We start from the raw sequence: 26,891 nt of genomic DNA on the forward strand, positions 1-26,891 counted from the left end.
CGATCCTGCTTCTCATTGTGGTTGTTCTGTCTTTTCTACTAAGTCACTAGTCTACTTAACCATCTAGCAATTAGTTAACTTTTAGGCAGTAGATCACTTCGATAGATAAGAAAGGTAATTAAAAGTTCTAATTCCAGGCAAGTGTCTAGAAGTAATTGGCGCCGCAACACTGGAATGTTCCGCGTATAAAAGGGTCCATAAGTAATTGTGGATAATTTTGAATAATGAAGCCTGAAATAAACGTTTCCGTTAAAATTATAGAACGGAAGTAATTAGCACTACTATATTATATTATCGACTCCTTATCGAAATTTACTGGGTTCATATAAAATATGCGAAAAAAAACACAAGGATGCTTGGAACTCCAGCATATTCCTTGCTTAATACTGTACACTTGAAGAGCGAATTCAGTAAAAAGGCAACTGTGAGATAATTGAATAGTGATGAAAACTGAATCTGTTCAGTCAGGTTAATTATCTTAAAATCAAATTAGGCAATTTATGATTGTATCCAATTAACCTTCCTTAGCCTACTCTGTTCCTCGTAATAAAAAAAAATAAAAGATAATTTCCGTTTTAAAATTGAGGAAGTTGCAAGTCTAGACAGCTACTGGGAGCAGAGCAATCATCAAAAAGGAAAGGGTATATTGCATCGTGTGTAAACGAATCAACAACTCCGTATGTTAGATAATAATCATATGTAATTAAAAATAAGAATATCCTTGGAAGGAAATTCCCAAAATAAACTGCCATTTATATTTCTCGGAAGAGCAATTAATTATAAAAATAAGAAATGTTAAAAACATTTGCTGCTGCTGCAGTGGATTGAATGGTTACCATATGTACGCATATTTGCATTATTTGAAAAAAGTTCTCGCGAGAAATCTTGCCGGAATAATGTATACAAACCTATAAATACAGTTTATCAACATTCAGTTATCATGCTGTTATTTGAAAAGCGCAATGTGAATAGAAATGCACAGGGAACAGTGCAATTTATTCCATTATGAAATTTAATATCTTGATACCGAAATGTCATAGTCATCAATTAATTAATTAAACTCCAGAAAATATCTAAATTTAATTTTAGTACGAAAACTGAAAATTTATAATGGAATAATTCCGTTGCCTTTATGAATATCATCACCACAGTTTCACCTCATTGAGGACAAAAACATTTCTGCTGACGCACTTTCGTACGTCAAGTAGCTGCGGCTTTTAAAAAAGTTGTGCTAGCTAAAGTATGAACATGAGATAAAACGCGGAAAATTCACAAAGGATTTTTTTGCCTTCTATTTTCCTGAAGTGTGATACAAATTGCGGTTTTGGTTAATATATAAGTTGTGTGTTGGTTGCGCAAATAGATGGTTACGGATAGGACTCCAAAATAAAAAGTTTGAAAAATCTCATGTGAACGTATGCATGTATTTAGTTCTCAAAAACATGGGGAAGAATAGCAGGTTCCCAAAAGTTTAAAACTCTTTTAGTTTAAAAAGTAGGTTATTTATAAATCACAAGATAATGAAATTTTAGTTTATCGCCAAGCTCATGTTAAGTTCTCCTTTTCTAACCTGTATAATACGATGCTGCATCACCTTTTTTTAAAAATATAACAGATAACCCCTTGATATTTTTCTCCATTTACTAGAAAAAGATTTAACCTAAATTATTTTACTGATTGTGAACACATTTACATCAAACTTTCCAGTTCCAACGCCAACAATAGATTGTATTTTGTTGTAAACGTTTGGATGGTTGAAACAAACTTCAAGGGAATCTACCATTCCAAGGGATGCTGAATTGTTTTATATGGTGATGATTTTTCAAGTTTTTTAGTTAAATAGATTGTTACAACGATGAATACCCGCGCTCAACTTCTGTATAAATTTTCTCGACAATTGAAACGAAATTCAGCCCATACGCATGTGTGCACATATGTGTTTCTTTTACAATGCTTCGTGGAGCATGGGACGTCAACACTGTCACCTTTTGAATAGTTCCATTATCATCACAGTTAATGCGCTGTAAGTGACAAGTCTAAAGAATTGATATGAGCATATAGGAAAACACAAATATCCATGTTACATACAAGCAGGATCCGCACCTGTAGCCTAAGTTGATATTGGTGGTCAGTCAATTCAGCTATCGTACAGGTGAACAATATGAAAAGCATGATGCCCCGTGCGCACGGTGGATTTAATCATTTTGTTTACAATTTAGGCTAGAGCCATACCAGCAAATCGGGAGTGTAGAATCTCTTTCTTAGAATATAGCCCACACACAACAGAAAGCAGCCCGTTTTATCGGGTCGTTTAGGAGAAATGATAGCAAAACTTGCATAAACAGTTATAATTTTAAAATTTTCTCTTGAATAGTTTTGAACTTCATTCTTATTCTGAAATTGACAAACTACATCATACTACCTGGTAAATATATGTATGTTATTCAAAAATGGCTTCGCAAACCAACGTTTTCTCCCTTTCCCACAACGCACAACAAACTACCAACGCGGGTTCTAAGAAAAACACTGCAGCATGCATTAGTCGAACACACTAGACTGTTAATTTTAACGCAGTGGGAAAGCCATTTTCATATACATGTGAAATATTTATACATACGGGTACGGCAGCATAACTTCCTTTTTTCAAAACTCAATAAAAACTATTGTATGCATCGGAAAATATTTAGTTATTTTTTATAATGTAGAATGTTTTGAAGATCAAATCTGTTTGGTGACGTCCCCCATTCTCCATATATTGCGTAAACCGATTTCTGGCATTTGTCATGACTCTTGTTAGCATAGCAGGTGTTATGTTGGCAATTTCTTCTTGGATGTTGGTCTTCAAATCTTGAAGGCTTCTTGGACGGTTCACATAAACACGGGATTTCAAAAAACCCCATAGAAAAAAATCACAAGGGGACAGATCGGGAGAGCGTGCCGGCCATTCCAAATCGCCTCTAATTGAGATAAGGCGCTCTGGAAAGTGTTCCCTCAAAACAGCTATCAATGCTCTTGAAGTGTGTACTGTTGCACCGTCTTGTTGGAACCAAGTGTCCCCCAAATCCAAATTTTCTAGCCGTGGGAAAAAAAATTCTGTAGCATGTTTACATACCGGTCCGAATTCACTGTCACTGTAACCTCATTTTCCTCCTCCTTCCTCCTCAGGGACTAATAATTCCAGCTGAGGAAATTGCACACCACACTGTGACTTTGGGTGAATGCAAAGGCTTTTGATGCAATTCTCGAGGGTTGGTGTCAGCCCAGTAGCGCATGTTTTGTTGGTTAAGCGACCCACACAAATGAAAATGGGCTTCATCGCTAAAAAAAACAATAGCACCCTCGGGAACGACATCAAGAAGAAGCTCACACGCGTTCATCCGAGAATTGAAGTCACGTTCTGAAAGTTCCTGCACTATCGCCATCTTATAGGGATGAAAATGAACATCATCACGAAGAATTCTTCTCACAGAACGATCGGATAGTCCAAGGGCAGATGCGTGTTTGCGCGCAGAACGCCGTGGCGACCGCAACATTGACGCTCTCACTGCTTCAATGTTCTCAGGTGATCTAACGAGCCGAGGGGCTCCAGTTCTTCCTTTTGTCGCACTTGCAGTTCGTCTGAATGTAGTGACCCATGTAATAATTGATTTGCGGTCTGGGACGGAAGCCAACGGGGCTAAATTAAAGCGATTCCGAAATGCACGCTGTGTTGCAATAACCGAACATCCGCTTGAAAAGTAAACCTCAACGGCAAAGGCACGCTCCTCACTATTCCAACGCATGATGGCGACTGAACCGTATCGGAACAAAACTTTACAGTATCCCCTCTTGAACGAGACCACTAGCTATGATATCAACTAACTGAGTGGCGCGCATTTTAAAAAAGGAAGTTATGCTGCCGCACCCTGTACAAGGGGGACCCATAAGTTCCGGGAATTACGCTGTGGTGGGGAGGGAGAGTGGGGGAACCTATTGTTTGACCACATGTTCGTTAGTGTTATGCCATCTGCGTCAGTGTGTGAAGTTGTGTTGCTGTGAGTGCATCGGTTCGCCTGTGAGATTTTTTTTAGTAAAACAACTTTTTACATTTCGACGAAAACGTAATAGCAGAACAACGCGCGGCTGTGAAATGTTGTTTCCTGTTGGGGAAATCGACCGCGGAAACTATTGTAATGCTTAATACTGCTTATGAGGATGCTGCCTTAAGTAAAACCAGAGTTTCCGATTGGTTTTCACGTTTTAAAAATGGAGAAATGTCTAATGAAAGACCAACTTCGTTCAGGACGCCGCACAATGTCCAGAACTGATGAAAACGTCGACAAAATCAATGCCCTCGTTCGTGAAGACCATGGCTCTGTGAGATGTCGGGAATGTCATGGAGTTCAATTCAGAGAATATTATCCGAAGATTTGCACATGAGAAGGCCAGATTCGTCCTGCGCCTCCTCACAGATGAGCAAAGGGAGCGTCGACTTCAGGCATGTTTTGAGCTTCAAAATCAGCTCGAAGAGGACCCTGAATTTTTTTCCAAGGTGATTACTGGTGATAAATCGTGGTGCTGTGGATACGACTCAAAAGGAATATGAAACGAAAGCGTTTTGCCTCTGTGAAGGAGGTGACACAAAAGTCGCTGGACGGCTTAAAAAACATCCGAATGAGTGAATTTAAAAAATATTTTGAACAATAGAAGAATCATTTGGAAAAGTGCGTTGTAGTCAAAGGCGAATACTTTGAAGAGGATCAAAATTTGGTGTAAAAATATTGAGAAATAAAGAAGTTATGACAAAATTCCCGCTTTTTTTGGGTCCCCCCTCGTATATATAATATTTTTGTCTTTCTAGGGACTAATTCTGTAGATGTGAGATAGCATAAGGAAAGCCTTGAGACCATTGATAGCAATTTATAGGAGATTTTCAAATAGCGGTATTCTCAATAGGACTACGGAGTGGCTATACAAAATAGTCACGTTATCTTTATTTATAGAATAGTAGAGCCAATTTTCAGTATATTTCACTACTACAGTCCGCACAAACGGAACCCCAAGCAGGTTAGGAAAGTTATGAAATAAATAATAAATAATAAAGGATTTGATAAGACTTCTGCAGCTTTCGAAATTTGATGTGGCCCTTAAAATAAGTGTTTTCCAACCACCCTTCCCTTAAGATTGATGTTAAAACTAAGAAAAAAAGTTCTAATCAGGACCTTTTATCTCACACGCCTACATTTGATGAAAACAAATTGGTACCCCCTTTTTGTATGTATGGAAATCTTCTCTTAACATCAATGCAAGACAAGGTTACGCCCTACATGCGTGGGTTTTGACAGTTGCAACCTTCCAAATCAATTTCGTGTTTATAGGTGTTTCTGAGAAAAGCGCGATTGACAAATAGACAATGAACCGAATTTGATAAGGTTTCATTTTACACAAAACCTTTAAAAGTTCAATTGGTGGGTAAATCAGTCGAATCAATGCGAAAATTATGAGTGAGATAGAAGGAGCGTGACTCCCGCCCTCAAAACCAGAACTTGTCCAAATATATATACTGAATTCGGAGATAATGCAGTTGAAAATGAATTAAATGTATATGGATAATTGTGTGGAAGTTATACAGCGGGTTTCAGTTAGCATGATATGACTATTATTAGTATGCTATGGCTATGAATGAGAATCAATGATGAGTGTTTGCAGCTCGGAAGCTTCGAAAGTATCAACATTCACATCACAATATAAATTCGCCCTTAATTTATCCTGAAAGCAGCAGCACTATACACTGCATAATCAGTGAAAAATTCCTTATTAAATTTTTACATTTTGAGCAAATAAAATCCGAGAATAAAAGTCAAATGGTCTGTTTGACTTATGTCAGTTAAGTTAACACAAAACTGAATACCGACATATGAAAATGCTGACAGTAAAGTTGAAACTTACCTCGTTTTTCGTAATCCTATGTCGTGCAAGTTTCACTACAGCAAAATTTCCTTTTCCAATTGTCCGCTCGATATCATAAAAGCCTACTCGTATCGGTCCTTTGCCCTTAGCATTTCCTCCACTGGTTGAATTAGCTGGAGTAGGGCCACCGCTGATGGTTACACTACCAATACATCCATTTGCTACAGGAGCCCGGATAGAGCTGCCCGTTGTTCCTCCTATTCCACCACCGCTAGGCCCACATATTCCGCCATTCATGTTAACTGAAACGCAGCTGGCTTGTGGAAGAATGGATGCTGGTGAACCGGAATGCATCTGATTGACTGATGTACCCCCAATGCTACTATTCGCTATACCATTACAAATGGTTACTGTACTAGCTACTACACTCTGTGCTCCACTCATTGATGAATTTTCACGTTCGCCCATATTTCGACTTGTTATTTTCGTTGAGAATTTTTCACTTTCTACCGAAGCTATTTTCAGCTGAGAGTGAAAACAATTATTAAACAGCAAAGATCAAAATACTTTAAAATATTCCTTTTAAGTCAGTCAGTGACTATATTCTAGCCTTATCTAAACTTTGCCATATTTGCATATTTTCGATACACGTATCTTCCACTAGCGGGCGTTTATCAAAGCTCCGATTTCCTGTATGCATCCATGCTTTTCGGATTTTTGCATGTTTTATCTATAATATATTCGAAGTATTGTCATACTATTCGTTGATGTTCTCGTTTTTCTTGTTGTAGCTGATGAAGATGATGATGAAATCGATGACTACCTTTTGAATGGAAAATCATTGTGCCGTATGAAAACGCAAAACAGTCCCCTGAAATGAAAAAGATCAAACACACGAAAATATGAGTATAGATGTTAATCAAACGCAAATTTAAATGATAATATATTATTCCTAATATTATTTATGTTTCTGGTGTTCAACAGGTGTACAACTATGAAATGCGGATTTTCTCTCCAAAATAGCATGTTCGTTTTGGAAGAATGCTAAAAGAAGAAGAAGTATATTCCATTGCTAGGTACAGATTTCCCCATCTCTCAGACAGTTTCTGAAGAGCACGCCAATGCGAATCATCACCCTTCGCGGTGAACCACTCATCGAGTCAATTTTTAAGGTTTTGTTGAAAACAAATACATGACGAACGGAAGTGGACATTTTTTTCACCGAATCATGTCACGTAGGCAATCAAATGAAAGGTATCGGTCGGTGCGTTTGAGGGGGAGCTTTTTTACCGAATAAAGCCATGTGGGATATCAAATGAAAGCAGATATCAGTTGGTTGACATTGGTTACAAAGGGGAGGACAGTGTGGAAATAGCCTTTGGCTCATTCACCCAGCCACGATATAATTCTCTGTGCCACCAGTGGAATTTGAAAAGCGACCTTCCATGTGACAGCCTAGCGCTCTAAACCCTGAATCGTTCAGACACGAAGGACCAAAGAAATACAAAATAAGAGTAGTCATTTGACAAGAGTCTGTGTTTGACCTTCGACTGTAGCAAGTGATATATTAGGTTGTTGCACATGAAATGGCCGATTTAACAAACAAGTGAAGTTAGTTGCGATTTCGCTGTATCAAACCACCACCAGTTGGCGCGTTGTTGTCGGATAATGAAGTATAGATACTCCTACGAAACCTTTAGTCCCTATTTTTAAATGCTTGGGTGCCATGCCCCAAACGAGGGATCCGTGGACCAAAAAACGTGAGAGTAAGTTGCTCTCCATTTGGTCCGGTCCAACATCAAGTGGATGTGGACTTAGGATCCCTCACTATCCTAAATAATACATCAAAGTGAGCCACGTGGATATCCAGGACCATCGATTGACAACGATCAGCTGCGTTTACTAGTCGAATTCGACACACGTCAGTCTGTAAGAAACATTGCAGAGAAACTGGGCGTACATTATTCGACAATTCAACTTGGAAAGGTGAAAAAGCTCGACAAATGGATTCCGCATGCCCTTACGGAGCAAAACATGGCGCTTCGAATGGAAATTTGTAGTTCTTTACTCTCCCGCAACAGAAGCGATCCCTTTTTGCATAGAATGGTGACATGTGATGAAAAGTGGATTTTATATGACAATCGTCACCGATCAGCACGATGGCTAGATACTGATGAGCCACCGAAGCATATGCCGGAACCGAGCCTCAATCCGAAGAAGGTAATGGTGGCTGTTTGGTGGTCTACAGCTGGAGTTATCCACTATTCTTTTTTGGCACCTGAAGAAACCGTAAATGCGCAGAAATACCGGGCTCAACTCGAGGAAACGCACCAAAAATTGAGTATTCAACGACTGATATTAGTCAACATAGATAGTGTGATACTTCTTCACGACAATGCACGACCCCATGTATCCAGAACAACGGTTCAAAAGTTAAACGAATTGCAGTATGAGACTGTGCCTCATCCACCATATTCACCGGACCTTTCGCCAACCGACTACCACTTTTTATGTATTTGGATCATTTTTTGGCGGAAAAGCAATTTAGGAATGAAGACGCCATCAAAATTACTTTCGACGAAAACCCGAAAATTTAACTCCTAGGAAACTGGCGTACATACTCTTGTATATCGCTGGCAGAAGTGTTTTGAATCGATTGGCACCTATTTTGATTAATTAAATAAATTTTTCTAAGCTTTAAAGTCGTTTCAAATTTTAGTACCAAATCGGCTATTTCATGTGCAACAACCTAATATTATGATGCCTCATGACTGTGTGTACCGTGCGTGTACCTGTATTTGGTCGACAATTGGGCGGCATACGAGTTGACGAAATTTCACCCATCATTGAAATACCTTGCTGTAACGCTCAAAGTTAAGCCGAAAGTCCCGCCTGGAAAGTACTGGACATATTTAAACTAGCACCAACCAAATGCGACGGCGTGGTGTTTGAGGGATAAAGTTTTAGGCTTTTTAAGCTGCGATAATCTGAGCTCTTTTCGAACATATTCCGCCTAATAAAATGAGCATTGCATGGCTGGTTACTACAGGTCTTTTACAGGTGAAGCATTAAAGGAACAAGGTCGATGGCTGCGTGGAACACAACAAAGGAGTAACCAAGAATGTACGCATAGGATTATATCAAAAGCAAACATATGCACCATTCTAGGGGACAGAGACGATACGAACTTATATTTGACCTAGTCTCTAAAGGGACATACGAGTGCAGTAAATTTCTTTAACTAGGCTTGGACAAATCACCAAAGTCTTTCACTTCTAAATGTATTGTGACAAATTCTCGAATATACTCCACAATAAAAAAATGAGATTAAACTTGTTTTAATAAAGTTTTTACGCAAAACCTTAAAAGTGTAAGGTAGAAATTCATTTTTATCATTACAAAGCCAACCGAAATAAATGTGACAGTTTGCTTCAGTGTTCAGTTTGAATTTGTTGTTCCTTCGATCCACTTCCTAATTTGCATTACAATCTCCCTCCAAGCTTCGCCCATTTGACGAAGGAAATATTTTATCGAACTTTTGGTATCAGGACTAGTAGTATTGCTAGAAGCGGCATCAGATCGATCCATGACCTGTCGTCTTTTACGATACATTCTGGTTTCGAAGTTCTTATATACCTCACTAAAGGAACGGCGCCTACGACCGTTTTCTTCCGATGACTCGGACGAACTAGCACTTCCTCCGATACTCATACTGTGGTTGTATACAATTCCACTGCCGAACATTTCAACTTTCTTTGAACTCTGCAAGGATACTCCTTGTTTCATACCATCCATCATATCCTTTGCAGCATTTTGTGCCATTCCTATCCCCATCGCTGCCATTGTTTTCATTTCGTCCACTGGATTGTCACGGCGAACCCGATCGAATTCAGCAGATTGAATACTGTATGACTGTAATACAGTAATAAGGAATGGATTCAAGTTTAATTTTAGCTTGCAGAATTATTTCCTTACCTGCAAGATGACAACAGCAATAAGTGATCCAGTTAGAGACATGATACAGATTTCGTTATTTTTAATGCACTACTGCTTACGAAGAGCCGGTACTCTGAATTTTTATAGGTGGAATAAGTAATAAAAAAGATCAATGCAATCTGTAGTTTTGCAACAAGTTTCAATTATCGTTGGAGTTGCATGTTTGAAGATAGTAATCTCATTTTAACATGGCTTCTAATGATATCCAATTCAATGTAGCATGGCAGTTTTTCTGCTTAGAGTATCTATATCTACTGTGATTTATCCTTAACCATGTTATTTTTATAAAAATAACAAGAAAACATTTTCAGTTGAAAACACATTTACGATTTTATAAAACGACGGACGTTTTGTTAATCGACTACACTCAAGCAGATTATTATTATTGTTGAAGGTCTGAGCTGGTGTTCTCAGAAATAGACCCGTTTTGCATTTTACCCAACAACAGGTGAACCAAACTGAAGGTCGGGTCGAGTTAAGAGAAAATTCCCTGCGAGTGCAAACCAACAGACACTGACTTCAACAATACATTCCTTTTACACAAAACCTTATAAAAGTAAATACTTTCAGAACATGCTTCTGGAAAGTTGTAGCTCATCCTACCTATTAATTCTTTACTTTGAGAATTCGCTGAAAAGTGCCCTTATTTGACGGATCTTTTTGTATTTAAGATGTAAAAAAAGTTGGATATATTAACATTATAAATGATAGAGGTTTGGTGATTTGCAACTTTTAGCGGTAACCATCAAATGGGCAGTGGGTTTGAATTGAGGATTAGCCGCATTTTGAAATTTAAAGAGTAGGCGTGGTGACTAAGATATTATCACCGTGGCAGATCGAACAATTAGAAGCCATAATTTCCTATATAAAAATATTTTAGGGGATATTTGCCCCATTTGTACTTAGCACATAGTGTATATGCATATATTATGTCAGAATAGTCACTTTAGCGTGATATTAACATTCAAGGTGTTAGAATTGTTAGTGAAAATGCCACCACCACCAAACATGGCAGGATCATGATTTATGGCATAACCTGCATTACTGCGTGTAATTCTAGGATGAACTTAAGGAGGTTTTGCAATCAATTACTAAAAATTACAGTAATATACTATTATTAACTTAATTTGAACAGATATCGGTATAGAGGGATTTTCGGAATCTAGGCACAGTATAGTGACAGCTTCGTTACTTTTTTTCAGATTTTTCGATGGGGTAGTTTCTGAGAACGGACTGGTGAAAGAAATGACCACTTTACAGTTCCCCGCCTTTCTCCCTATTGCATTAAAAGTCAAAACTGAGGAAGAATTGAAAAGTACAACCCGGACCTTTCATTCGATAACCCACACGTTCCTTTTGCAAGTGTAGAGACCCCCCTTATGTTCCACATAGAACGAAGTAACAAACTGTATGCATGGGTGTCCACAATTCCGACCTTCCTACTAAATCTCATATCAATCGGTATAGTCGTTTCTGAGAAAAGTGTGGTGTCACAGATAGGTAGACAGTAAACCGATTTTAATTAGGTTTTGTTTTACACAAAATCTTAAAAGGAGCCCCAACAATAAAAAATGTTTATCTATTTTAAATTTTGTTTGTAATGTCAAGCTGCATAAATAACTTTTCTCCCCACATTTTCTGTGCATATATATAGATTACACATCATATATGTGCATTAGACATCCTACCCCTTTCCGATAATACAACATGAATGCAAAACACTTATCGCATCCAATAGTATAATCTTCATGCTTGTTGGCACATTTGCAATTTTTTTCTCTTTGTTTCGAATCTATATGATTTTCCTAAGGGAGAAAAATATTGCACAGACCGCACATACATATACAAAAATATACAATCGATTTCACCTCATATAAAAAAGTAGGCGTTGATACAGCTTAGGCCGCACTTGTAGATTTTTGCCCCTGGCCCAATGAATGTTCCCGTTCCCCCAATAAAACGAAGTCACGTCAAGACTTTCCCGATAGACGTCAATAAAAGAAGTATTTAGATGTAATAAATGTGCGTCAAACTATCTAATAAGTCATGTGCGGGATAGCTATTTATAGCTGCAAAAGAAATGTGTTTATCAAAAACCTTGCGATAGAAGCACTCATTCGATGAAAGTGCTCAGTCCATGAATCTATTTTATCTACGTAGAAAGAATTTCAGTTGTGTGTGGAAAGAGCACAATTTACTGGGAGTTTTTCAAATATTATTCATGACATCCCTTAAGCAGTCGATGCATGCTTTATTCAATCAACTAAGAAGGAATTGGCATTTCAATTATTTGTCTAGGTATTTACGTAAGCCTCTTGCGTTAATCATGAATTGCACTTGTTCGCTGGATTTGCATTATCTAAGTGAATCGCATATTTACGACAAAAACGTGTTGGAGGCGCTGCTATTTATTGAATTAAAATGAAAAAATGTCTTACGATTTTATGATGTGATAGATTTACGATGAGGACAAATGCGAATGTACAGGGTGTTTCATAAAAAAAATTCATTAAATGAAACTACGTTCAGATACAAACAAATTGGAAACCGGAAGCTAGGCGCCTTAAATACAATACAAAATGCTTTGTGATTTCCTTAAGTAACAATTTTCCAGCACATAACTGTTTTCCTATGAATTGAATGAATGATATTGAAAATTTACAACTTTTTGGGGTGCATTTCAACAAAATTTGAAAGTGTCATTTTCTATATTATGGTTTTTTTATATATTAGCGCAAACGTTTATACTCCTATCCCATGATAAATTTAAGAATAACTTTTGGAACTGGATGCATTTCGACAAAACTTTGCAACAACCCAGTTTCTGAAAATGAGTTCTTTCTATTTTTTGATTTTTTTCGGAAAAAATGTAAAAGGAAATGTAATTTTTCAAACTTCTCATACGTAATTATTGGGGCATTGAGCTATGATAAATAATTTTTAATTAGTGAATTTCATAATTGTTTACATTTGAAAAACTAAAAACTTGTTTTTTCTACGCTAACAAATCGCAGCACTGATGAAGGGAACAAGTGGTTCCCAAAATATCGGTATTTGCAAGACCAATAAATTAGCACTAGCGAATAGAAAAAACAAGTTTTTATTATTTCAAATAATTTAATCGCTAGAAATACCCCGTACAACATTTGTATGTTCTTTGTTTGCATTCAAAGTGAACTCTGATAGAAAAGAAGTTCAGTGGCTGGTGGGAAGCACATCTCCACTTTTAATAATCTAAAACCTAAAATTCAATCATTTTCTTATTCTGTATACTTGCCTTTATTGGCCGGACCACGATTATAATTTTACCTTACTAAACATTAACATTTCAACACTCATGGCGGAATTATAAAAACAAATTTTCGAAAATTGTCTTTCTTTCATCGAAAATCCGGAAAAAAATAAGAAATTGTTAACAAAAATATATAAATAATCATGGTTTCGACCAGAATTACTGGTGTGTGGAATAATGTGTAAAAATTTCAGCACGAAAATTCCGTTAAGTTTCTAGATATTTCATCCTCACTCCAACCAACCAATTTAACGTTTCATTCATTCTCAAATGACAATATTCGGAGAAAAAAATGCATTACATCTTCATTTATTAAGCAACTACTTAAGCCATTCGAAAATTCATATACATCACTGTATGCATTAGTCGTTTTCAATAAAAGTATGTGAAATAGGCAGGCAGGTCGTAAGATAGATAAGCGAACAGACAAGCAGTAGACCGATGTGATTAAAACTGAAAACGAGAAGTTCAACTTTCAGATATGAAAGGTTTTGTATATTTTTATGTAGGAATATATTTCTGGTTAAGTAATTTCTGAAATTAGGTTTGATTGATATTGTGACTCTTGGAACTCCAGAAACCCTGACTCGAATTCAGTGCAAAATAAAATCTGTTTCCGTAGCACCCCGATTAACCCATTTGAAAAAATGCTACAGCCTCGCGTAATCTAGTCCTTCCAGTTCTTAGCCTGACGCAATACAGTTTGAATGAAAGTGTAAGGCTTTTAAAGTGGGAGATATGCCTGTCCTAGAAATGTGTACACCGCTAGTAAGTTTACGAAGACTTTCCTCACTGCTTCAATGCTCGTGGACTGACACGTCTGTCACTTCCCGCGACGTTCGTTCCAAAAACCGTTGTATTCGTAGTTATAAAGTGTGTGTGTTTACCCAAAATTTTCTTAAAGTTTTCTTGAGTGATTTTAAAGGAATTACTACGAAAATATATTTTTTAATGAGAAAGCAGCCCCCGAAGGCTGAACGGCTTGTGCCTTCGTACGCCTTAAAAGACTCATTGCAAAACAAGTTATTGATATCTTTCAAATTTACAGGGTATTTCAACCATAAATCAATACAACAACATTCATAGCTTAAATAGAATTCTGACTATTTTTTCCTCTCTTTGTTATTATTTCGAACACCCTGTATATTCCCTGATTTGTAAGATTGGGACGAGAAAAAAAGAATTGACGTTTTTATAGAAAATACTGTCATTAAAAAATATTTCGATAATATATTTGCCATATATCACAAACTTATGGTACGATAAAGTGGAATTTTCGACTACATTTTTAATTCTTTTCTCCATACTTAACTGTTGCCTAGCTTTTCAATTTGTATCAAAAATGGGCTGCAACATACGTCATTCAGATAAATCCGCAAGTGCACATTCTTTAATATTCATTGAAATTCGTTGCAGCTCATGAAAAATGAGGCTAGATCAATTATTGAAAAATACCATGCAAAATAGGACTACTTATATTATTTCGGCCCACTTAACCTTTCTACATCTGATCCCATTTCTCGGGTATGTGCCTTTTTCACGCTTTAAATTCACACATGTCACAACTGATTTAATACCCTCCATTACTAAGATGACAGATGCGGTGGTGAGACGATGGGATGACAGTCTCTTGTCTCATAACACTGAGCTCGAATTTCAGTTATCATGGATGTGTGTATTCGTCTTTGTACTTGATACATTAAAATCTGAGATTGTGCAGATCCCTAAAGGTCCAAGGTCCATAATACGCTTCCCGAAGGACTTAATATAATATAGTAATTAAAGAAAATAGAATATAAAAAATTGTAAATTTATCACAAATTCTATCCTCAAAACCATCTAGTGTTTGAAATAATAAAAACTTATTATTTAAAAATTTTAGATTAAATTATCTACACGCATTACAACTAAAAGAGGTACAAAGAGAAAATGAGAAAAAAGCTAAGCCGTCCTGCAGCCACGAAATTGAGTTTAAATAAGTTAGAAATAACCTGTCTACATCCATCAACTTTATTGGGAAGAATAAATGCGCCACGGTAGCACACTCATTGAACTTACTACAAATGGCAGAAGTTTCAAATAATAATGCATGGAAGATTAATATCACAGACGCCGACAAGTACAGAGTATTAACCAAAAATACAATAATTTAGTTATGGAGGCAGAAATAAAATCCTTTTAACATTTATAATAAGAGATGATAAACTTAGTTATGTCGAAAGGAATATTATGTATTTTCTAAAATCTGTTACATCAAATTTTGGACTCAATATACGAATACATACTTAAAAGAAAATTACGGACAAAACGGAGAAGAATTAATCAGCAAAAGATGCTGATTATTTGTAACATTAGCGCTCATTTGATCATTGAATTTGAAATTGAACCTTTGAAAAACAGACCAGATTTTGCAATATGAAAGTATTGCAATAAAAAGCCAAATATGTGTAAAAGAACATGAACTTGTGTTTTAACAAAATAGGCAAGTTCTCCACCCCACTACTTCAGTGAGTTATCAGAAAAGGGATACACCCAACTAAGAGCCAGTCAAATCGCAAAGAGATTGTCAAAAGATAGAAAATAAAGAAATTCAATTCAATTCAACAGCCCAGGAAAACCCTCTCTCTCTCTTCCTAACGAGAAAAACTCACAAGCTGGGGTAAGCTTCTTCAATGATATGGTCAAATAATTCGTGCTGCCGAGAATTCACTTCCTAAGATTGGTCTGAACATCGAAGTCGGTGGATTGATACGTTGGATAGTGATTTGAATGCTTCGCGACTACATCCGAATTATGCTTTTGACTGAGCAAAATGGGGCAAACTACCAAGGCAAGCCGACAGCGATTCGGAACGGGACAAAGAATAAAGAAGAAGAACACACACAGTTTACTAAATTAAATGTAATATCACATACTAAGCAGTCTAAGATGATGGATAAGTTAGGAATCGTGGAATTGAATACTGGTTGAGTCATGAAACATCTACTAGAGCTACATAAAGAGAAAAGGTATGTGGCTCAATCTCAATCGTCCACTGTTAATGGTGGCATGGTTCGCATCATCAAGCACCGAAATTTTACAGTTTTTGAGTAAAACAACAGCAAACAAAATCAACGATAAATCCGTCCTTGACTGGTTGTCATAGAAAACAAAAAACAATAAGCTGAATATATCCTTCTCCACAGTTTTCCGTTGTTTAAATGAAATACGAAGTGTTTTCATCCATAGCAATTGTCGTTCGACCAAATATTATTTCTATTTTTTATTTGAAAAAATACTTGATTAACCCTCCTCTATTTAACCTCAGAACCTGCGTTCGTTCATAGAATGTAAACATATGCATTACTGCCAGCCATTGAGTGTCACTGAAAGAAATATCTAAATGTTCATATATTATACGCAATACGCTCTTGATGTTGAGTGGCAATCAACACATATTCCATGATACCTCTTTGGAAGGGTAAAGTACTTCCACCGGAGTTTCTATAGAGTTCATTGCGCTTTTAATCGACTAGTTGCATCGACATTCACCCCTACCTTCTTATAGGTATCATGCAAAGAAAATACCATAATGTTTAGAAAATTTCCCCCTATGAAAGGTGAAACCGACCTTCCTTACTCCACCCAATCGTTGTTGCATATTGTTTACTTTCTTCAAATGAAGCACAAAGTTCCGGAAAGTTTAACATATGGCTACATGAACTTATACCAATATATAATAGAATAGCAATGTATTCTCCACTCCACTCTTTTAAAGTCTTTCAAGAAATTTGTTTTCTGACAGGAAAATTAATACCAACTATCTTGAAGTCCACAGCCAAGTTGTTTGTTAAGGTAAGTAATTAGAATAGGTATGAATGTGTGTTTCAGAAATGTCTTTATAGACATACATATAGTTCTATCAGCGGATGGTAAAAGTAGATAATCTCAAATAGGCTTTGGAGTTACTCAAGACCAGTAATAATTGTGCTGAAAATCAGCATTTTATGATGGGATATAGGATTTGCACCAAGCTATGCTTTTTCGTAATTTATATAATTGGTTGTATTGCTCCAAAACTTAAAGCGGAGAATTACAATGAATTTTTAACATACAATAATACACTATTATTAACTTTGAGCAGATATCGCGTTGGCCGATTCGAGTATTTCGAGGTTTAAATTATACAAAGGGAGACCACTACCCCATTTTCTAGATTTCTCATTTGGGAATTTCTTGAGAATGAGTTCCGTTTTACTTTAACTTTCAGCATCATCATCAACGGCACTCCAACCGGTATCCGTTCTAGCCCTGCCTTATTTAATAACTCCAGACAACCCGGTTTCGTGCCGAGGGCCACCAATAAGTTTGCAATGTCGAAAATAAGATATATTTAGGAAAATACTACTCAAGAGGTTAAACCCAAATTTTACACTCCGCCCTTTAATTCCACACAAAATAGTTTTTTAACTCATTAGAAAGCAAGGAATAGGTATAGAGAAAAAAATCAAGTTAGAGAGAGGATTTGCCTAACATGTTTCAAGCCACACATTGCATTGTTGCATTCGGAGAAACAAATTACTACATCCCCTTCTGACCTATAGGGAAATATTCCTAAATACTTACTAAATACGTATGTACGAGTATAATGCATAAATAGAGCTTCAAATTTCCATAAACCTTCCGGATTTTGTGTGAACAATTTGTTGTGACAAACCAACAGCGACCTTCCCGTGATCGTAGTGATATATAAACATTAAATCTTCCGGACAAAAGTTGTAGAGATACATTTCATATTACACCCTAACTTTCTCAAAACACAAGTTCTACCATCCACACTTAATAAATGGTAACCTAACAGGTGTATTACATTTATCGCCAAGTTTCATGTTAAAGTATAAAATAACGAGAAATATTTAGTAAAAGGTGTATGGTTATTTACGCAAAATGATCTTTTGAAGATATTGCTTTAAAACTTTCTTAGCATACAATAAAAATCAAAATTGTACCAATGTATGAGCAAACGTATAACATTTTACTACTCTAAAATTTGCGCTAACAAATATGTCGACCAATTAGCGAATAATTCACAAAATTATCACTTGAGTACGACAATAAACTTTCCAGTGTCGAACTACTTTTGATTATAAGTGCACCTTGAGGGAAAAGATCTGCTTCTTAAATAGAACTGTGTTTAAAATTCAAATTATGAAGATTTTAGTGAAGGCTAATAATACAAATAAAAAGCCTCGAGGAAGGTCCAGGGGGGAATTGCGTCATGTATATTCACAAATTAGCAACTATGACCTAAGCAACTTCAAATTGGAATTAATACAATAAATATTTCAAATATTGTGAGATAACTTTCATAAAATGGTTACTGTTTTATTGTAGCATACAGTTTTCATTGTTCATTATCCATGTGTGCGCATTCCGGTCACAAAATAAATTAGAGGGTATACATGAACATAACCTCTTCTTGGATCAGCTTGATATTACGTGTAATATCAACATTATCTGTTTAATTCTCTATTGCTCCTATTTGAGTTGATTGAGCGTCAGCCTCTCGATCTCGTTTCCCAAGTTCGAATCTTGGTTACGTCATGGATGCTTGTGTTGGGCCTTGTGTTTATCGCTCTGTTGTGAACTTCCAACATGCACAACATTAAGTATGACGACAGTGATACTTAATAATTAAAGTATGACGACAGTCATACCTAATCACAGTGACATTGCAAATAAAATAGGAAGAAAGGAAGCAGAGAGTGTATGGATGCCTCATTCTCCCTAAAAGCATGAATAAAAAACATGAGATGCACCGATTGTCATGGAAGTTTATATGAGTGTGAGAACTATAAGCACAAGCAAGTAATGGGTAACATAATTTCGCACTATTGTAAACATAAACAAAAATAATAGTTGTCTAGCTTAGATCAGCGAAAGTTACAATCCAACGGTTTTCGCTCAAGTCAATAACATTCGCAGTCGGTCAGGGTGCTCCACAGTGCAAAGTCAGGCAGCGAATGATGAATTCGTCTCTTCCCTGGCGAAAGAAACAGTCAACAAGCAAAAGAATTTTTTAAAAGAATGAGTTTTCGAGTCAAGAGAAAGGGTAATCCGTGCACTACGAGGAAGGAGTGAGTTGCTCCTCAAAATTATTGCGCTCGGCCCTTAAGTAGATGGCGAACTCAGAACCACTCTATCCTTCAACAAACAAAAAACAGCTAAAGAAAAGTGGAATTATTCGTTAAAAATATTAATCAACTTTATCTTAGCTGGTACCAAGGCCGGTTGCGAAAGGAGGAGGGATGGATAGCTTCAGTCTGAACGTCTGTACGCCTCCGTAACATGTCAGAGGGTAGGTTAGGAAAGTGCAGGAACTTTGCAGTCTTGCACATTACTCTCTGAGGGAGCTATCACCACACCTGGTAGTTAGGTATAAAATGAGCAAAGGGAGAAATTTTAGTCCGCTTACAATCTGTGGCGAGCACTTCAGCAGACTCGCATAGGCAGCAGATGAAGTGAACGGAGGAAATGACCCTTTTCATCATCCGCTCCTATCACGAAATGAAGGTGAGAGCAGGCACAATGTCTTACCACCCCTTGTTGCACCAGAGCGTTTTACGCCAGATTAGCACGTGATTGTGTAGCGAGTCGCAGACCACTTCCGGTTTATTAGTCGCGGCAACACAATCCCGGCTATTATCACGGGGCGTGTTCGCTTTGAGTCATCGTGGAAACTGATGACCAAGAGACAATGGGGGCAGAAGTCTCTGCTGAGGTTCGGAACGAATTGCAAAGAGCGTATATAGAATACGCAGCAATGGATCCTTTGCATAGACCAGGTATTCCCAGGCTCTATGCATCTCCAGCTACTCCGAAAATGATATCTCTATGTTGTCAGCTGCTCCCTTGTGCATTGCAGTTATGCCTGTCAGATTGCATGGCTGTCGCGGTATTGATTTGAGTGGCCGAAGGAATCCACCATGGAAAACTTGTCTGAAACGTCGGCGGGACTTATTATGACACGACATTGCTAGACTGGCAGCGCTGGCAATGCCAGCAGACGAGGGAAGAATAAAGTGCAGAGGGTTTAAAAGTTATATGCAAGAACTAATGACCACCTTAAGAGTTTGATTATATTTAATCGTGATACTCGGATTATTCGCTATCCCTTCACTGACACTGAAATATTGCCGTAGACGAAAAGCGATCTGGAAAACGACAAGCGGCGGATAGGGACTATAATATTCAAACTCCGCATGCATCATCCAAACGTTGCCCTGGAGCGCATGAACTTGCCTCGTGACACCGGAGGTAAGAACGTAGTTAGCGTTGCGGTACAACATCACCGCCAAGTCGCTGCGTGTTTATTTGTACAGAAAAGAGCAGGTGAGTCCCTTGCATGTAGCTGTTTGTAAGGCAGATTGACTCCCCTTAACTTGAAGGATTGATCTTTCAAGTGGAGTGAAGTCAGAACAAGAGCGGATTTATGAATGGAAGTCGAAAGTAGGAGCGGTAAACACGTGAATGGCCTGTGGAAGCCGTTTGTCGAATAGAAGGCTTGGTTGCAATCCGAGTTTATAAAAGGCTCATAATGAAAGAACAGGTGGAGAACGACCAGTGCAGAATATGTGGTTTGGCGTTAGAGACTTTGGACCATATCGTTTCTGGCTGCACTGCAATGGCTCTGGTGCAATACACGAACAGGAACAATGCTATATGTAAGATGATTCACCAAAACCAACTCGAGAAAGTGGTTGTAGTTCCCATAATATTGTCAGCTACAGGTATTGTACCTAAATCCCTCATGGCTTCCCTCGATGTCCTGACACTCTTACATAACCTGGTCTAAACCATGAAAACGTTTTGGATGCCGCGGGGAGCTCTCGACGGATTCTCCCATCAACCTACCACGGGCCACCACCACCAACGTTCCTTTATCTTTTAAGTAGGTAGGATCAGCCGAACCTAAATTTAGTGCTAATATTAGGTAAAATCCGGCATCTACCCAGATTCTGACAACTTGAGAATAAAATAATAATAAGCGCAACAATCCAAGTTCATCCCAAATCAACGATCAGAATGTTCAATGATCAATACATACAAACAACAATTTAATGAAGGAATCTCGAATTATAATGGTAATTGGTGAATGTATGAGTATAAGCACACCAATTGTAAAACCAAAGTAAATTATGGACAAAAAAAGCTATTCCACAGTATTTCCTGTATCAAGAAGCTTGCTTAAGTGCGCATTTGCTTCGTTTTATCCTCCATAAAAACTTGGATTCAGTTCACAAGATCAACTATAAAGACACAGTTTCGTTAGAAATACCGACTGCTGAAACTACACTGTTGTAATATATGTCTAAGGAGCTGATACAATGTGTACTCCAAATTGTATTGTATTCACAGATTCCTACATTTCCTTCAATGCTAGTAAAGTCCCCATAAAATATGACTGCACTCGAAAAGAATCATAAAGACCTCTTTGGGTATTGGACCGACTTTTCCAGAACAATTCTCAAATGCAGTTTCCCTTATACAAGGCCATTTGTGAAAAAATTATATTTATTTATATATAATTGCACTACGTTCCAGCCATTGGTATTCCAGTAGTTTTTCACCCAGCTTGGTAATTGTGAATTGACTTACTTTCTTATCACGAACAAATGAATTTTGTGACCGGAATATTCGATGGATGTATTCCGCTTGCTGCCATTGCATCTGTTTTTATATTCTCATGTGCAGTGTATCTTTGAGAAATAACCTGATTTCATCCTTGTTGAGAATGTGTTTGCGATTCGAATTCTTTTTCAACGCTTAGAAACTATTTTTTCATTTCCTTTCACAATACCCACATCACCTTCCATTTCGCTTCAATGCTAATGATGTAGATTTTATTCTTTCTGAATCGCCGAGAAACATGCTATTCAAAATGTACAAAGCGTTCGTAAATAATATAATCGCTATAATTTTTTTCAAACCTTGCTCCCCAATACTTTAACATAAGAATCCGTCAAGTATATTGAGTTTTTCCAGAAGTGTTTACAAAGGCAACGCATCCACCCTGAAATATACTTTGAAGTCTACTATTTGTATCACCTACAGTGTTCATTTATTGCAATTGTCGTTTTTTACATTCATAAATGCTAGAACCAGGAAATGGATTCACCGTTTTTTAACGTTTTGTGCAAAACAAAACCTTACTAAAATCGGATTACTGTTTGTTGTCTGTCTGTCACACGCATTTTTCTCGAAAACAGTTATAGCGATACCAAATTTAGTGGAAAGGTGGGAACTGTGAACGTTCACGCATACAGTGAGTTACATTATACCACTTGGATTTTATAGGGACTCCCATATATGCAAAGGGGGGTGTACATTTTTTTCACCAAATATAGTCATGTGGGGTATCACGTGAAAGGTCTCGATTAGTTTTTTCCGAAGCCAGTCTTAATTTTTACATGCGCTGGAAAGGTGGGGAGTGTGGGGGTCGAAAGAGATCATTTCTTTAACGGACTCATTCTCAGAAACTAGCCAATAGAAGAATCTGGAGAAGAAAGCTGCCACTATATGGTGCCTAGACTCCGAAATACTCTCCATACCGAAATCTAAAAATAGTGTATTACTATAATTTTTAATAATTGGCTGCAAAACCCCCTTAACTTCATCCTAGCACAACCACCAACGTAGGCTATAACATGGAGCATGATCCCAACAAGTTGGTGGCAATCGCACTATTACTAACAAAGTTATAATATGTCAATATCATCCGAAAGAGGATTTTTTCACATAATATATGCGTATAATACGTGCTAGGTACAAGTGGAAAAAATGCATAGTCAAATGCCTTTAAGAAGAAATACGCAAAACATTTCTCACCTGAAGCCTCCAGCTTCCAGTTTCCCGACTTGTTTATAGTTTTTGTGATTTTGATGTGAATTTTTTTATGTTGCGTTTATCAGCGCACCTTCATGGAAGAATAAGAGAAATCTTGGAAGAAATTTTAAACGCTTATGTCTCCGTTAATATTAAGAATTTCGAGAAGAGGAGCTTAATTCATGATCACTGCTATCGGGAGAGTTCTTAATCACCCGCAAATCCTTAATAGTCACGGAAAGTGGACAATTTGCAACTCTGCGTAAAATTAGACAAAGGAATGTAGCAAGCTCCATGGCAAATTTTCGTCCTATGTTAGATGTTTGATGATTTGAAATATGTACTGGTGGGAACTGCACTACTAACAAAGTTATAATAGGTCAAAATTGTCGCTTTTTTGCAAATACAAGGCTTTGAACGTGCAACAAAGTCGTTTCCTAAATGTTATACCATTAATTATTTTCATCAACCAGCATTCAGCAAACCCAACAGCAATGGCACTGGAACGAAATCAGTAAATCAAGAGGAACATTTACTTGAGTGTGCCCGGAAGTCATAACGATTTCTACAAATGTTTAGCGAGCATTTCCACCATATTCTGACACTCAATAATAAGGTCATCGAGATGAACATCAGCTGCAAAAGAACGGACTCACAAGAAGTAGTTGTAGCTATTATTTGATACCTACCACAACCAAAACATAGATGCTTACTGTAGGACGCTCCTGCAATCGGGGAAAATCTTATAATATTCGACAACCTTAAAGTCAAATTCCGTACTTGGCTCGGCACAAAACTAAATCGGGTTTCTAATCCGTAAAAATCCTTACAGTAACTTGTCACATTTTGATTACCTATGATTTTATCTCTGTTATTCCAAAATGAAACACACACCTCTTCTTCGAGAAAATCCCACGCATCAGAAACCACGATGGCAAGATTTTCGATGTAACTTCTCGGCAGGGAAATCTCAAACAACCTGAGTTCCTGACTTCTAGAAGGCAAGCTGGACATGCATCAATCGCAAACTCAAACCAACAACAATTTTCTTCGGTAGCGATGTTTCCGAGACCGTCAAAATGTAGTCAAGGTAATTTCCAATAAGCTAATTCATCTTCACTTTCAAAAATACAGAAATCCCATCATTCCTGACAATGATATCTTTAGAGATATCAAAAACAGCAAACTCATGCCACTGTTTCCTTTCAGATAAAATCCGCAGTGTCGCATCCTTAACGAATCCACAGCTTTTCAGAGAAGGGGCAATTCCATGTCACCAGATTGGATCTTTCCTCATCATATACATATATGCCCAGCTGGCATTCTACAAGATTCTGTCCTGCTACTCACCCTTTTTTCACTGTAGTCAAGAACACGCCTAACCCCAATCTGATCGAAGTCCTAAAATGTGCGGACGACCTAATAGACCCTTACACACAGTCATGTTCAACTGAATTCGTAATTGGAAATGAAGGACTAAGGAAGAATGAAGAACTTGCAATTAAATTCAAAAATGCTGGTGTTAACAGCTTCGCAGTATCTTCATTATTTTATGCGTTATGAAGTATTCATTCGTATGCTTCTGCGATTCCTTCAAGAATATTTGACCATGTATCGTCCAAAAGCTGATGTGAAAAGATGCAATCTCATGTAAAGTAATGGAGGTTAGGCATTATTCAAAAGAAGGTCAACGTTAATTCTTCGAGATATTGATCGGCCGGTGTTTGACAAGAACGCAACCTTGGCTCGCTGCGTCACGATCTAAAGAAAGAATCGGAAAAGCTTTGTTATTTCAAACATTAAACACAAAGCATTATCGTACCACTATCAAAAATAAGTCACGGCAAAATATTATTGGCATTCTTCTGATAAATCAGGCGATAAAACAATTTTACTATTTTTTAGAGGTATTGATAATAACAGGACTATTTCAACCAATCGAATATACAATCATGAAAGACTGAAATTCTAATGAATAACTTGTACACCATCTGAGACCATTAATAAATAAATACGGAATGTGGAAGACAGTTCTATCCTTGATATCGGAAACAGTAGTTGGTACTGTACATATTTTAAGGGAAGTACTTCAGTATACCATATCTCCCATTTGATTTGTTTTAAAAAGGAATTTATTTTTGGAGTGTGTATACCTCCGATGATTACAAACCATGCGCATATGGACATTTTCAACTTATCGTCGATCTAGTTAAGGACCGATTAAACCATTTTTAGGGAATCTAACTTCAAGAAATCTGAACTCCAACTATTAATTTCGATTACTTATCAACATTTTCTGTTTTCACTGAACCACGCAAATATTGATTTTCTTTCCCAATGCACAATATCACGGCCAACCTCATTTGATTTGTCCAATAACCCGGCCAAAAATAAATGCCGCAGGGGACAAATGCCGGTATCGACTATAATAACAGTTTGACGTCAATGTGCACACAAACATCCATAATCATCCATAAATATATCCCTGCGACTCCTACTAAATCGTGTAGGTTATTGAGGTATTTAGAACGGAAAATCAAAATCTCAAATGAAAGAGATAATAGCTTCATAGAATGGAATAATAGTATTTCCTCCCGCTATCATGACAAGTAAATAACGCCATGGTCGTCATAAATGCCATGCTCATTAATTCTCATTGTTCTCCCACAAAAAAATAGTGAAATAATCAATCATTTATGCCCAGGGATAATATATAGACGTCGCTATATACTATTATGGGAATTTGGAAGTATTTTTAGCGGTTTTCGCCGAAGCTCTTCATCATATTCCAAATCAATAAATTAAAATGTTTCTTTGCATAACTACCATTAATTACACTAATTGAATGTACATTTTAAATTTAAGTCTAGACTACTGCCTTTCTGTTATAATTCGATTATCAATAGAAAAGTAATTCCTTACAGACAAAATTATTTCATAGAATTGTCTAAACAATTTTTGTGCGCTGTGGTTGGCGCCGATAACGAGCATACATGCATCAACTCACGGCCTTTAAAAGTTTCGTTATCAGTGCTTTGCAATAGAGATGGATTTGTGCGAGCACGGACCAAAGTGCATGGTGTTGACGTGTTATTGGTGTTGTCACTAGACATCCATTGGACGACCACATAAAATAAATAACAAAACCAAGTTGCTGTGAATGCAGCAGTTGTTTACAGGGAAAAAACCTTGAAGCAAGCAGCTGCAAAATCGCCTTATTTCGATTCATTTGCTAACTAACCTCTGAATTATTTTGGTTATTTCTTTAGTCTTCTAAAGTGATGATGAATATTCAATTGATAGAGTCGCATCAGGTGAAGAAAGAAATTGCCCATGCAAAAAGGGGATGGATCTTTTGCACTGCGGTACCCTGAGGTTCAAAATGGGCACCATTAGAGCGCCTTGACTTGAGAACAATAACCGGCGACGTAAGCACACAGCTTTAGCAAAAGTTCATTTTACCAAACAGGTTTAATGACGCTGTGTACTTCATACCTCAAACATTGGACATTAAAAGCATAACAAATTAGAAGACATATTGCACAGTTTAGAGTATTGTTGCCAAAAAAAAAAAAAAAACTCGAAAAAAATTTCAATTAACTTTTTGTTAAATAAAAACAATCTAACATGAAAGAGGTTAGCAGAAAAAAGGTAGTTTTATTTTTGGAACCTATGCCAGATCCACGATTTTCGCACCATCATGTACATAATCAGAGAAGAGTTTTTCTGCGAAATGATTTTTGAAAGAAGGCATTTTTTTTTTTAAAAATAAAAAATTTTTTTATTATGAATAAAGGATGCTTTAAATTTCATTTATTCTTATCGTTTTGAAATTAAAAATCCCTAACAA

At 37.0% G+C, this 26,891-nt stretch overlaps 2 protein-coding genes across 4 annotated transcripts in view; both read right to left on the bottom strand.

Annotated features, from left to right (window-relative positions):
• LOC119654526 (serine/threonine-protein kinase SIK2-like) overlaps window positions 1-26,891 on the bottom strand; it is a 175,575-nt gene that overhangs the window by 74,597 nt on the left and 74,087 nt on the right. For all 3 annotated transcript variants that reach the window (XM_038059967.1, XM_038059966.1, XM_038059970.1), the window contains exon 2: window positions 5,929-6,760. In XM_038059967.1, the coding sequence (XP_037915895.1) occupies window positions 5,929-6,357 (429 nt within the window). In that variant the 5' untranslated portion in view covers window positions 6,358-6,760. The remainder of the gene's footprint in view (window positions 1-5,928; window positions 6,761-26,891) is intronic.
• LOC119654528 lies at window positions 9,212-9,993 on the bottom strand. Its single transcript, XM_038059972.1, has 2 exons — window positions 9,865-9,993; window positions 9,212-9,801 (listed from the first exon to the last, which is right to left on the bottom strand). The coding sequence occupies exons 1-2, from the start codon at window positions 9,904-9,906 to the stop codon at window positions 9,328-9,330; spliced, it is 516 nt and encodes a 171-aa protein (XP_037915900.1). The 5' UTR covers window positions 9,907-9,993; the 3' UTR covers window positions 9,212-9,327.

Source organism: Hermetia illucens, chromosome 4 (assembly GCF_905115235.1).
Source record: "Hermetia illucens chromosome 4, iHerIll2.2.curated.20191125, whole genome shotgun sequence".
In the NCBI taxonomy this organism is placed as follows: domain Eukaryota; kingdom Metazoa; phylum Arthropoda; class Insecta; order Diptera; family Stratiomyidae; genus Hermetia; species Hermetia illucens.